The sequence below is a fragment of the Rhinoraja longicauda genome, chromosome 15, assembly GCF_053455715.1.
Source record: "Rhinoraja longicauda isolate Sanriku21f chromosome 15, sRhiLon1.1, whole genome shotgun sequence".
Classification (NCBI taxonomy): Eukaryota; Metazoa; Chordata; class Chondrichthyes; order Rajiformes; family Arhynchobatidae; genus Rhinoraja; species Rhinoraja longicauda.
In genome coordinates this window covers 31144637-31159274 of record NC_135967.1, presented here as the reverse complement: position 1 = coordinate 31159274, position 14638 = coordinate 31144637, and the positions used below count along the sequence as shown (strand labels likewise).

Genomic DNA, 14638 nt, shown 5'->3' with positions numbered 1-14638 from the left:
AGCTGGGACATGTTGGCTGTTGTGGGCAAGTTGGGCCGAAGGGCCTGTTTCCACATTGTATCACTGTATGACTCTCGGCCAATTCATCTACAAACCCGGGTCGAGTGGTCTATCTTGCTCTGCTCTATTATCTTTGGTCGGGATCGAACTCGAGTCTCCCATGCTGTGAGCCCTGTGAGGCAGCAACTCTCCCGCGGCGCCACCGTGGCCCCCTCCTTCCCCCCCCCCCCCCCCCTGACATCACGCGCACGCGTACTCCGAGGGCACGGGAGGGGGGAAGGTGAGTGCGCAGGCGCGGTGAGCGGCGCTGCAGGAGGCCGCTCCGTCAATGTGGGGCTTCGTCAGACCGCACCTGTCCCGCCACCTCCCGTCTTTGGGCACCGGCTCCCTCCGGCTGGCGGCCCGGAGTGGTCGGGCCTTCGGATGCCGCTTGGCCGCGGGTAAGGCGTGTGGACACCGTCCCCGCTCAGCCTCAGCAGGCCCGGCGGCCGCTCGAGCTCCAGCTCCCGCTCCCGCTCCCGGCCCCTTCTTCATCACCACTCCCATTTTCTACGTGAACGCGGCCCCTCACATCGGCCACCTGTACTCGGCGGTGCTGGCCGACGCCATGTATCGGCTCAAGGTCTTACTGGGGACCGACGCAAAGTTCACAACAGGTACTGACTGGCGGCTGTAGGTCAGGCAGGCAGCAGCTGCCTGTGGGGAGAGTTCATGTGTCGGGTCCAAAACCTTCCCCTGGAAAGGGAATCACTCTGTGTATGGCGGAGGGGCTGAGTGAAGTGAGTCATGAAATTGTAGGAAAGGAAAGGAATCTGACCACAAAATTACCAGAATGAATGAATGCTATATTGTCACATGTGACAAGTCACAGTGAAATTCTTTGCTTGGTATAAATAGTCGCCACATAAAGGGTTCTGACAAAGTTACAAAGTATCTGTGCCAGGTCCGCCATTGTTCTTCTACTCCACCCCCCCCCCCCTCACGGTGGTCCTCCCACGCTGGGTCCCCATTCCTCTTTCCCCCTCCCTGACGGTGGTCCCCCCATGCCGGGACCCCATTGCTCTCCCCCCTCCCTGACGGTGGTCCCCCCATGCCGGATCCCCATTGCTCTACCCCCTTCCTCACGGTGGTCCTCCCACGCTGGGTCCCCATTCCTCTTTCCCCCTCCATCACGGCGATCCCCCCACACTGGGACCCCATTGCCCTTCCCCCTCCTTCACGGTGGTCCCCCCACGCTGGGTCCCCATTCCTCTTTCCCCCTCCCTCACGACGGTCCCCCCATGCCGGGACCCCATTGCTCTCCCCCCTCCCTGACGGTGGTCCCCCCATGCCGGATCCCCATTGCTCTCCCCCCTTCCTCACGGTGGTCCTCCCACGCTGGGTCCCCATTCCTCTTTCCCCCTCCATCACGGTGATCCCCCCACACTGGGACCCCATTGCCCTTCCCTCTCCCTCACGGCGGTCCCCCCATACCAGGTCCCCATTGCTTTTCCCCCTCTCTCACTGGTCCCCCCCCCCCATGCCGGGTTTTACTTTGTTCCTCCCCCTGGCAGCGGCGTCCTTACTGCCACGTGGTCCGTCCGTAGACCAACCTCTCCACTATCCCTGCCGTGACGCCGACTCAGGCCCCAATCTTGGGCTCCGCCAACCGTCGACTTGCGCGGCTCCGTCGACGCAACACGCGAGACCCGGCCCGCCTTTCTCTGCAGCTGTCCGGGAAGTATCTTCCGCGGCGGCCCTCTGGGAGCAGTGATAAGGAGAGAGCGATCTTTCCCTACCAGTACTCTATCTGAACTTTATACAGTCAAATCAGTGTCCAATAGTTCCTTATCCTAGAGTTACACAAAGACAAATGACCCATGGCTGTTTGTGGTTAGCATCGCAGATTTGGCTGAGAACGTACAAGGCAGGATTAGCGAGTTTGTGGATGACACTAAAGTGCATGGTATTGCAGATAGCGAAGATAGTTATCAATGGTTACAGCAAGATCTTGATCAATTGGGCAGAGGAATGGTTAATCGAAGGTATCACAAAATGCTGGAGTAACTCAGCGGGTCAGGCAGCATCTCAGGAGAGAAGGAATGGGTGACATTTGTGGTCGAGACCCTTCTTCAGACTAGTTAAGGAATGGTTAATGCAGTTTAATGTGGATAAACCTGAGGTGTTGCAGTTTGGGAAGACTAATCAGGACAGGATCATATCATATCATATATATACAGCCGGAAACAGGCCTTTTCGGCCCACCAAGTCCGTGCCGCCCAGCGATCCCCGCACATTAACACTATCCTACACCCACTAGGGACAATTTTTACCTTTACCCAGCCAATTAACCTACATACCTGTACGTCTTTGGAGTGTGGGAGGAAACCGAAGATCTCGGAGAAAACCCACGCAGGTCACGGGGAGAACGTACAAACTCCTTACAGTGCAGCGCCCGTAGTCAGGATCGAACCTGAGTCTCCGGCGCTGTAAAGCAGCAACTCTACCGCTGCGCTACCGTGCTGCCCAGTGATCTTCACAGTGAATGGCAGGTCTCTGGGGAGCGTTGAAGAGTGGAGGGTCTATGAGTACAGGTATATAGTTCCTTGAAAAATAACAAGACAGGATTGAACGCTCTTGTAATTGAAATGAGTACACTTTAAATTCACAGATAGATAGGATGCTCAAGAAAGCTTTCGGCACATTGGCCTTCATCAGTCTGGGTATTGAGTATAGAAGTTGGGAGGTCATGTTACAGTCATACAAGACATTGGTGAGGCCACAGTTGGAGTATTGTGTTCAATTTTGGTCACCTTGCTATAGGAAAGATGTTGCTAAGCTGGAAAGAGTGCAGAGAAGATTTACGTGAATGTTGCCAAGAGTTGAGGGTCTGAGCAACGGAGTGGTTGGGCAGACTAGGGCTGTCTTGGAGTGTAAGTTTTTATAATTTTTAAGCATGTAGATAAATGCAGTTTCAAGAGAATTCTGTGTATTTGCCAATGGACTGAATACCATACAAACTAATTACAGTAAACGCATGTTATAACGAACCATGTGGGGGGTGTCTTTTATTGCCGATTTTCCGCTAAAACCGTGTAAGGGATTATTGTATAAATAGTTGGAACAAACAACTCCAGTTGTGGGTTAATACACAAAAGGACACAATGTGCTGGAGTAACTCAGCTGGTCAGGCAGCATCTCTGGAGAACATGAATTGGTGATGTCTCGGGTCCAGACTCTTCTTCAAACTCTTGGTTAGAACTGGTCCTGGAATCCAGGTGAGTTGGTGGCCGGGGGAGAGACGAGGATTCGCGCATTTGTTGGTCGTCACTCACAGGTGGCTGGAGTGCAGGTAAGGATCGGTGGTGGTGGTGATTGTGATGGATGCGGCGACTGGTGGTGACAGAGGCGGCTGTGATGATAGTGTTGTCGGAGGTGGTAGTGGCTCCTGCGGGAGGCAGGGGTGACGGGAGCAGCCCAGCCAGAGAGGCGGCACGGGCCGTGGTAGTGGCGGCAGCCCACTGTGGCAGTGAATGTCAGTAGGTCAGTCCACTATAACCAAAATCCATTATAAAGAGGTCCATAGACAAGGGTTTACTGTACTGCTTGTAGAATACAGTTATTGGTGAATAAATGTTGGTACTGCTTCTGATATTTCCATCACTGCTGATTGAGAATGGTAATTAGCAGATTGGATTTCTCCTGGATTTTGAAGACAAAACATACCTGGCTGATTTTCCAGTTTGGTGGGTAGATGCCTGTATTATTAATTTGTTATTGATTTGACCAAAGTCACAGCTGGTTCTCAAATGCAGGTTTTCCATTAACATCAGGCTGTTATTTGCTCCCTTGACTGTTGCAACATCCAATGCTCTCGGCTGGTTCCTGAAGATAGAGTAAATCAAACTTTCTTCTGTGATTACAGAGCCAGTCATGCAGCATGGAAACAGGCCCTTCGGCCCAACTTATGTTTGGCCCATCTCCCCTATCTCCTCTTTTCTATCCATGTACCTGTCCAAATGTATTTTAAATGTTGTTATAGTACTGCCTCAACTATTTCTGGCAGCTCGTTCCATATATCCACCACCCTCTGTGTGAAAATATTTTCTCTTAAATCTTGTTGGGATTGCAAGGAGAAAACAGTTAACTTCTAAGAAATGTGCTGTTATGTTACTCCAAGGTATATTTGAGTTGCTACAGCTATTTATTTAACATTTTGCAAAAGCAGTAAAAGCATTTCACTTTTTAATACCCACATTATATTATGCTCCTTGAAACATAGGAGCACACATTTGGCCCGGCCATTGTTGGCTCACAGAGTAATCCTATTACTTCCAATTCTGCACCCATTTTCTCTATCCCATTCCTCCATATTGTATTCACATTATTCCCCCCCACCCCTTACCATCTTCCTATCATTCATCTGGTACAATAGGGGAAATGTATAAAAGCCAATTAGCCTACCATGCCACTGAGACACAATCATGTAGACATGACCTGCATGGTGCCTTTAGTGGAGGAGCATTGGAAGATTAATCACAAGTATAATTAAAATTAAAAAGCTCATCAGGCCTTTTTAACAAATCAAAGTCATCTCATTTTAATAAATGCAAGTGAAATTGGAAATTACAAATCTCCACCTTTTCCCTCCACATGTGGGTCAACAATGTTTGTATACTCTCGTTTCCTTACAGTTTAAGTATAGCATAGTTTTTTTAACAAAGCATGCTTGCATCCTCCTCTCCCCATGGTGATTGTCATTTTGCCATGTTTCATACCAATGACAAAGCAACAGAAAATCAGAACAAACTGCAGGTGTTGGAAATATGAAAGAATAATGGAAAATGCTGGATGCACTTAGCAGGCCTGGCTATATATGTGGAAAGTTAATTGATCTTTGCTTCAGGTCAGTCGTACTCGGTGTTTTCAATATTTACTATTTTTGGTTAATAATTTATCATGGCTTATACGACTCGAAACATTGTCTATCCATTTCTTCCACAAATGTTGCCTGACCCGCTGAGTGCCTCCAGCACTTTGTATTTTACATAACCTACCATGGTTGAGCTGAAGAGCTATGCACTTGTGTGTCCTCTGATCATCTATCCTGGAGTCATTGTTGTTACTGCAGTCAACTATGTCACTTGCTCATTTCTACTCTCGTTTCAACTATGTCTACTCATTTTCTCATTTGATTGAAATATTTATATTTTTGTTGTCAGATTTCATTCTATAACACAGCTGTTTCATTCATCTCAGGGACAGATGAACATGGCCTGAAGATTCAACAAGCTGCAGATGCAGCAGCTAAGAACCCATTGGAGTTCTGTGCCAGTGTGTCTGAGAAGTTCAAGAAATTGTTCCACAAGTCCCTGGTTTCATATACAGATTACATTCGAACTACAGAGGAGCGTCACAAAACTGCAGTACAATATTTTTGGTGTGTTCTGCGTCAAAAGGGCTACCTCTACCAAGCAGCATATGAGGGCTGGTATTCCACTCCAGATGAGACTTTCCTTTCTGATTCACAAGTTTCAGAAAGAAAAGACGAAAATGGGAACATTATTAAAGTATCTTTGGAAAGTGGTCACAAGGTAAGCCTGCGCCTGAAACTGTGTTGGGGAGTGCATTTATACTAAACATAGCACAAAAAGTAAGGAAATTTGTGTTTGGTAGATTATTTCTTTGTTGTAACAATGCTTCTTGGCAATAAATCTTATACCGTTGGAAAGCCTGTTTATTTCCCTTTTAAATGGTGCCACATTTGTAAGGAACATGCATTTGTGGGATGAGCAGCAGAGCTGAGTATATGGGATGCACCCATGAAAAATTTGCCAAATCTTCTCTGCCAATGCCAAACAGCTTATTCTGCCATTGACTCTTGTTCGGTGTTGTTTGGTGGATTGGATGATTGGTCTGAAGAAACAAGACATATTGGCAATTTAACAATTTATTCATTTAATAAACAGGAGCCACAGTAGCGTGTGGAAGAACCATACACAGCCACAACAGCCTGGCACCTCCTCCTCATGCTGGTCACCAGCCTGGTCACACACTGTTGTGGGATGGCATCCCATTCTTGTCAGCACCTGGGGGTACCAGAAGCTCAAAACAAGAGTCAATAGCAACAGCAGAATAAGCTGTTTGGCATTGGCAGAGATTTGGCAAATTTTTCATGGGCGCATCCCATATACTCAGCTCTGCTGCTCATCCCACAAATGCATGTTCCTTACAAATGTGGCACCATTTAAAAGGGAAATAAACAGGCTTTCCAACCGTATAAGATTTATTGCCAAGAAGCATTGTTACAACAAAGAAATAATCTACCAAACACAAATTTCCTTACTTTTTGTGCTATGTTTATATACAATATTGATCAGGAGCATTAAATGTGATTAGTACCTTGAGTTAATTTTCACGATAATTGAAAAGAGCAATAGATATGATTGCTCATCACGCTGCTGTGTGCATGATCTGAATTTTTCCATGGTGGAAAGATTTGTTTGCTTGTGACAAAAAAAAGAAAATGTTGGTAGTACTCCAGTCAAGCAGCAGATATGGAGAAAGTTAATGTTTCAGATTATTGGTCTTTCATCAGAGCATATAGTGCAGTAAACTGACACATTAACTCTGTTTTCTCCACTTGTTCTGTCTGTAATTCCAGCATTTTCCTTTTTTTAAATTCTCATCAAGTAGGGGTGAAGAGAAGGGGGTGGAGTTTAACATTCATTAGTTTTTTTTTTTGTGTGGACTAAAGGTTGGAAAAAATGAAATTTTGTTTTCCATTAGCACATAGCTCAATGTAATGTGGTTTGCACATTAGCCCTGCTGAAAGTGACCTTGTCGAACCTTTCCGTCTACTGTAGCTTGATTCAACCTCAAAAGATCACCAGCTGCTGTATTCACTATTATCTCAATGGAGTTAGGTTAGGTAAGGGGGAGGTGCAGCAAGACCTGGGTGTCCTTGTACACCAGTCACTGAAAGTTGGCGTGCAGGTACAGCAGGGAGTGAAGAAAGCTAATGGAATGTTGGCCTTCATAACAAGAGGATTTCAGTATAGGAGTAAAGAGGTTCTTCTGCAGTTGTATAGGGCCCTGGTAAGACCACATCTGGAGTATTATGTACAGTTTTGGTCTCCTAATTTGAGGAAGGACATCCTTGTAATTGAGGCAGTGCAGTGTAGGTTCACGAGATTGATCCCTGGGGTGGCGGGACTGACATATGAGGAAAGATTGAAAAGACTAGGCTTGTATTTACTGGAGTTTAGAAGGATGAGAGGGGATCTTATAGAAACATATAAAATTATAAAAGGACTGGACAAGCTAGATGCAGGAAAAATGTTCCCAATATTGGACGAGTCCAGAACCAGGGGCCACAGTCTTAGAATAAAGGGGAGGCCATTTAAAACTGAGGTGAGAAGGAACTTTTTCACCCAGAGAGTTGTGAATTTGTGGAATTCTCTGCCACAGAGGGCAGTGGAAGCCAAATCACTGGGTGGATTTAAGAGAGAGTTAGATAGAGCTCTAGGGGCTAGTGGAATCAAGGGATATGGGGAGAAGGCAGACACGGGGTATTGATTGTGGATGATCAGCCATGATCACAATGAATGGCGGTGGTGGCTCGAAGAGCCGAATGTCCTCCTCCTGCACCTATTTTCTATGTTTCTACGTAACATATTGTCAATCCTATTTGGCACTGAGTATTTCCTGATAATAGCTTCACTTTTTTAGTATTTCTCACTTATGCAATTATGTTGCACTTCGTGTTTCAGTAAGTATGCTCTAGTTGCACACATGTTTTCACCTGGAGAAAATTGATGCTTTACCTTTACTTTGGTTTATTCTAACTTTTACTTTTAACCAACAGGTAGAATGGACTAAAGAAGAAAATTACATGTTCAAATTGTCTGAGTTTAAACCCAAGTTGTTAGAGTGGTTAAAGAAGAACCCAGAAGTAATAATCCCTGAAAAATTCTATCACATTGTTCTCCACTGGCTTCAGGAAGAAATACCAGATATATCTGTGTCACGACCAAGGAGCCGTTTAAAGTGGGGCATTCCAGTGCCTGCAGATTCAACACAAACTATTTATGTGTGGTTAGATGCTTTAGTTAATTACTTGACTGTAGCAGGTTATCCAGAGGATCAAAATCTGCCTGGCCTACATCACATTATTGGGAAGGATATTCTCAAGTTCCATGCTATCTATTGGCCTGCTTTCCTGTTGGCAGCCGGTTTGCAGCTACCAAAGCAAATCTATGTTCACTCCCATTGGACAGTCAATGGCCAAAAGATGTCCAAGAGCCTTGGAAATGTTGTTGACCCAATGGAAAGATTTTCTGTATACACTGTTGATGGCTTCAGATATTTTTTGCTGCGGCAAGGTGTGCCAGATGCAGACTGTAACTATTATGATGATAAAGTGGTGAAAGTTTTAAATGCAGACCTTGCAGATTCCTTGGGAGGTCTCCTTAACCGTTGTACAGGCACAAGCATAAATCCTGATCAAATTTACACCACATTTTCCAATCACTGCTTTCCTGAAAGACGACCTGAAGACAACAGGCCCCTGAAAGGCAGAGCAACAACTGAAGATTATAAAATGATTCAGTCGGTTGAGCAGCTACCGATGAATGTCAAGGACAGCTTCGAAAATCTACAAATTTATAAGGCCTTAGAAGCCATTAATTTTTGTGTTCGATTAACAAATGGCTTTTTCCAAAGACACGCTCCCTGGAAACTTGATCGAAAAATTGCTGAGGATTGCTGCTGGCTGGAAACAGTACTTCACATTACTTTAGAGTGCCTACGTGTTTATGGGATCCTATTGCAACCAGTGGTCCCAACAATTGCAAATCAACTGCTTTCACGGTTAGCTGTTGGCCCACATGAACGAGACTGGGAACATTTGAACTTCTTGGCCAGATACCACAATAATATTTGCATATTTGAAGGAAGAAAGTTAGGGCCAGATACAGGACTCTTGTTTAACAGATTGGAGAGGATACATAAAGCACCAAGCAAATCTCAAGGCAATCAGGAGATAAAGATGCACCATATTCTGAAGTAAATCTGAGATGTTGAGTCACTCAGTCCTGTGTGAATAATGAATCCTGAAGATATTGTACGTATTAAAGTTATTGAACAGTAGATTAATATTTTTTCATTTGTTCGTATGTTATTTCAACTTGCATTATAAATGCGTTTTTCCTCTTTTTTAGGTAATGATGTCAGCTCTGACTGGAAAAATTTATGAACATTGGTTTATGACTGCTACAAGCTACATGTAACTGACCTGTACGAATTCACCTTTAAGTCTGATATAATTTAATTTACAAATTGTTCTTAATATCTAACCACCAAGAGCAGTAATGTATTTTTGTACAGAATTGAATTTAGTTCTAAACCAAATTCATACTCTTTGGGCAGCATTTTAGGTTTTCGGGTTAATTTATTCTCTTATGTCAGAATAACTCGTATGTTGTATGGAAAACTCGTTCTTTTCTGCTTTTGCTTCCCTCAGTATGGTCAAGTATTTGCAGGTTTTTATTCAAACAGTCTTATGAATCTGTCTCTGCCAGCTTAGTATGGTTCATTTTGGAAATTGATTTGCTTCAAAGCTACACTCACCCTTGGTTATGACACATCTTTATAATGCTGCCATAAATTTTCCAGTTTTATCAAATATACCATAACACACTAGACAAATGGAATAAAATAAAACCCGGTATTCAATCAAAGGTACAGAACGTTTGATTTTCAATATATTATGTATACTTTAGGGTATTAATTCTGTTTGCCATTTAAATTGTAAATTGAAAAAATATCTTGATTCAGAAAGGCTGAAAATACCACAATATGTGCAGTTTCTCAGCCACATTATTGGCCTAAATTTGGTATTTGCAGGTCATGTGTGCAGCATAAAGTGTAAAAGGTTCTATAACTGGAGCTGATGGAAATATATTTCCCCCTCTTTTGATGCCTCATTCTTTTTGATTGCTTCAAGTTGACGATTTACTATTCTAGAAGGAAAAGGCTTCAAACCAATAGCTGGAATTGTGAAAATTATACTCAAATTATGATCATTTTTATCTTTAGAATGATAAAAATTAAGGTCAATAAGAAGAGGAATATTATAGATCCTGCAGTTTAATCAAGAATTAAATGATTTCTGCCTATGTGCACTGAATTATACAGTCAAATGGTACAGCATAAAATAAGCAAGTCCTTCAGCACCCTGCATGTATGCCCACTTTATGTCTATCTATATTAATCCTGTTTTCTTGCATTAATTTCATCTCTATGCCTTGCTCATTCAAGTATCTGTCCAGAGGCCTCGTAAATGTTGCTAATGTTTGTGCCTCCACCACCACCTCTGACAGCTCATTTCGTTTAATTTAGTTTATTGGCACATGAAAAGTGGTACAGTGAAAAGCTTTTGTTGCATTCTAACCAACCAACAGAAAGACAATATATGACTACAATCAAGCTATTCGCAGTGTACAGATACATGATAAGGGAATAGCGTTTAGTGCAAGGTAAAGCCAGGAAAGTCCAATCAAAGATAGTCCAAGGGTCCCCGATGAGGTAGTTAGTAGTTACTACTCTCTGGTTGCAATGGGATGCTTCAATTGCCTGATAACAACTGGGAAGAAACTGTCCCTGAATCTGGACCTTTTGCACGATGGGAGAGGGAGAAGAGAGAGTGGCGAGGGTGTGACTCGTCCTTGATTATGCTGCTGGCCTTGCCGAGGCAGCATGAGGTATAAATTGAGTAAATGGAAGGGAGGTTGGTTTGTGTGATGGTCTGGGCTGCGTTCACAATTTGCTGCAATTTCTAGGGGTCTCGGATGGAGCTGTTCCCAAACTAAGCTGCGATGCATCCCGATAAAATGCTTTCTACGACGCATCTGTAGAAGTCCTCGGATATCCTTTAAACCTGCTCCCTTTCACCCTAAGCCTATGCCCGATCATTTTGGACATGACAGCCATGGAATACAGATTTTATCAATCCAAAAAAAGACTGCTGGAATATCTCAACGAGTCAGGCAGCATCTCTGGAGAACAATGGATAGGTGACAGTTTGAATTGGGACCCTTCTTCAATCACTGCTTCTTCACTTACTTGACCGCCACTAAAAAGGAGTCTGAGAAAGGGTTGTGACCTTGCATCCCTTATGCTTGGATGCTTGCATCGCTAGATCTGCTGTCAGCAGCACTTCCCAAGTCATTACCCCTGATCATGTATGTCCTGCTCTGGGTTAATTTCCCAAAATGTGTTAAGCTTCTTTTGCCAGCTTTTCCAGTTGGTCAATAACTTGGACAACCTTCTTCACTGTCCGCTATTTTGGTATCAGTTGCAAAGTTACTGATCGTGCTAGCTTCATTCTCATCTGAATCTTTGATATAAATAACAAATAACAAAGGATCTTGGACCCACCACTGCGGCTGGTCACAGGCATCAGTGTGAAAATATCCCTCTTCTACCACTCTGCCTCCTACCACCAGGCCAATTTTGTATCCAGATGGCTGGTCATCCTAGATCCCATATCTTTGTCTTCACGACCAGCCTATCATGGGTGCATTGTCAAAATGTTTACTAAAGTCATACAAATATACAGCACAGAAACAGGCCCTTCAGCCCACTGAGTCCAGTCCAATTTGCACTAATTCTACAAAATCCTAATTCTGGATTACTCCTCACCAATTTCCCCTTTGTACACAGACAACACACTACATAACAATGGTCAAGTAATCTGCCAATCTACATGTTGGGAGGAAAATAGAGCACCCAGAGGAAACTCATACATCACTTGCAAACTAAACACACTACCTAAAGTCAGGTTTGAACATAGGTCTCCAGTGCCATGAGATGGTGGCACCACTAGTGCTACGGTGCCATCCCAAAGGAATTTGTGGTCATGTACAATCAATGTAATTTTTAGATCCTAATTGTTTAAAATTAAATCAGCTGCCAATGTTATGAGTATTCACTCATTTTTGGTTTCACCAATTAAAAATAGGAAATGTGAGGGAATTAGAGTCATGAGGAAACTATTTAAAAATGTCATATCTTCAGTTCTTCACAGTTCTGGTGCAAAGTCATCGTACTGAAATAATTCTGCGTTTGACTCCATTACTGTTTCCTGAACTGTTGAATAGCTTTCAAGTAAAGTAACAAACCTGGCCACAGGACAAACATTTTCTCCTGTGACTTGTTTTAATAGATGCAGTGTTAAGAGAGATACAGATAAAAGCCTGAAAATGTTGGCAGTCTAGATTCATCAATGTTATCACAATGTCACGGTCAATCAAGGTAAATCAAGGTAAAATAGGGCTATGAAGTTGTGAACGGTTTGGTACAGATTGAGTTAAAGTTTGAGAAGGTCTGATCTGTCATTCAGTAAGTTTGATGGTGGTATTATCTTGATAAAAAATGCACTTTCTTTCTTGGATCCCTTAATTATTGACTTCGTTATAAACCTAAAATGTGGCTATTACTTTATAAATGCATTCAGTTGCTCAGTCTCGGACCTCTTGAGAGAAATCCCTCTTCATCTCCCTCCTAAATGGATGACACCATATTCTGATCCCAATTCCAGATTCACACACAAGGGGGAAACATTCTCCCATTATCGATGATCTCAAGTCCCTTCAGAATTTTATATGATCCAACACCAAATTGATACAATGTTAAGCAAATATAGAAGAGGAGGACTTCTTGCTCATTTGGAATAATGTTTGAATTCTAACCTTCATGTAGAACCTTAGCAATGCCGAAGTGGCCTGATAAAAGTAAATAGAGAAAGGTACTGAAAAGTAAGCATGAAAATGAAACAAACCCAGGTTCAAACACAATGGAAATTTAAGGCTGTAAATTTATTTCTCATATTTAAAGAGACATGAAGTATAATTGTATTAAAACTAAGATTTCTTAAAACAAATGATTTAGTTATATTTAGAACTCCTGCTGAATGCTGAGCAGTAAAACATGATATTTTTGAACAAGTGAACCGATACTGATGGAATAGCTTTCTAAGCATTCACCTTGTGATTTGACATTGAGTGGAATCATTGCAATGCAAGTTCATTGTGGGACATTATTGTTCTTTTCTCTTTCCACATATTGTCTTTCTGAAGTTATGTAAATCACGTTATCAAGTTATACTATTTGAAATAATTCAATCCAGCCATAATGACTGAATGTCTCGTTTATTGTAGATCATATCAGCCTTTATTCTCATTTAAGATGATGTATGCTGTACGTTCAGAAATATGTCATTGTTTTAAACAAATAAGACAAGTATTTAGTTCAGATCTCAGGCCAATGTGTGTTGTATCCATGGATTACATGATTGTACCGGGAGGGAGTTATTCCTTGGAGCACAGGAGGATAAGAGGTGATCTTACAGAGGTGTGTAAGATCATGAGGGGAATAGACAGGGTGAACACACAGTATTTTTACCCAAAGTAGCGGAATCAAGAACTAGAAGACATAGGTTTAAGGTGAGGGTAAATATTTCATAGGAACTCGAGGAACGACTTTTTCCACTCAGAGGGTGGTTGGGTACATGGAACAAGCTGCCAGAGGAGGTAGTTGAGGCAGGTACTGTGGCAACATTTAAAAGACATTTGAAGAGGTACAAGGATAAGAAAGGTTTAGATATGGGTCAAAAGCAGGCAGGAGGGAGTAGCGTAGAGACATGTTGGTCAGCATAGGCAAGTTGGGCCAAAGGGCCTGTTTCCGTGCTCTATGACTTATGAGTGAATCAACACCCATAAAATAACTGATTAGAGGAATAATTGACGAGGAGACATTAGCGATGGCCGAGTATTCCATGACTCCTGACTGACTGGATTCTTTAGGCACTCAAGGAGTCGATCTCCAGTTAAGCAGTTTACTGGTTTCTCTGGAGCGCTTTATAGTAACAAGGGCCTGCTCGAAGTGTCCAGTCACCCTACACTTCCATCCCCCACAAGGATGGTCTCGAAGCCCTCCGTTTCTTCCTCGACCGTAGAACCAGCCAATCCCCATCTACTAACATCCTCCTCCGCCGAGCAGAGCTGGTTCTTACCCTTAACAACTCCTTTGACTCCCCCCACTTTCCTCCAAACCAGAGGCGTAGCTATGGGCCCTAGCTATGCCTGCCTCTTTGTCAGGTACGTCGAACAATCCCTGTTCTGGACGTACACTGGCCCCATCCCTGAACTCTACCTCCGTTACATCGATGACTGCATTGGTGCTACCTCTTGTACCCATGCAGAACTCACTGACTTCATACACTTCACTTCCAATTTCGATCCTGCCCTTAAATATACTTGGACTATCTCCGACATCTCCCTCCCGATTCTGGACCTCACCATCTCCATCACAGGAGACAGACTAGTGACTGACATCTACTATAAACCCACTGACTCGCACAGCTATCTGGACGACACTTCTTCCCACCCTGTGTCCTGCAAAAAGTCTATCCCCTACTCCCAATTCCTCCGTCTATGCCGCATCTGCGCCTGCACTAGGGCATCAGAGATGTCCTCATTCTTCAGGAAACGGGGCTTCCCATTATAGATGAGGCTCTCACTAGGGTCTCTTCTACATCCCGCAGCATCGGTCTTGCTCCCCCTCCCCCTATTCGTAACAAGGACAGAATCCCCCTCGT

General features: G+C 43.6%; 1 protein-coding gene across 1 annotated transcript; it reads left to right on the top strand.

Annotated features, from left to right (window-relative positions):
- The first annotated feature begins 303 nt into the window (after window positions 1–303).
- mars2 (methionyl-tRNA synthetase 2, mitochondrial) lies at window positions 304–13317 on the top strand. Its single transcript, XM_078412421.1, has 4 exons — window positions 304–656; window positions 5239–5573; window positions 7847–9103; window positions 9201–13317. The coding sequence occupies exons 1-3, from the start codon at window positions 329–331 to the stop codon at window positions 9047–9049; spliced, it is 1866 nt and encodes a 621-aa protein (XP_078268547.1). The 5' UTR covers window positions 304–328; the 3' UTR covers window positions 9050–9103; window positions 9201–13317.
- Window positions 13318–14638: the final 1321 nt, after the last annotated feature.

Bases quoted from the DNA above. Each gene is read 5' to 3' on its own strand.
- mars2 (XM_078412421.1), top strand. From the start codon at position 329: ATGTGGGGCTTCGTCAGACCGCACCTGTCCCGCCACCTCCCGTCTTTG. The intron at 657-5,238 runs GTACTGACTGGC...CATTCATCTCAG, and splicing joins CGACGCAAAGTTCACAACAG to GGACAGATGAACATGGCCTG. The intron at 5,574-7,846 runs GTAAGCCTGCGC...TTTAACCAACAG, and splicing joins CTTTGGAAAGTGGTCACAAG to GTAGAATGGACTAAAGAAGA.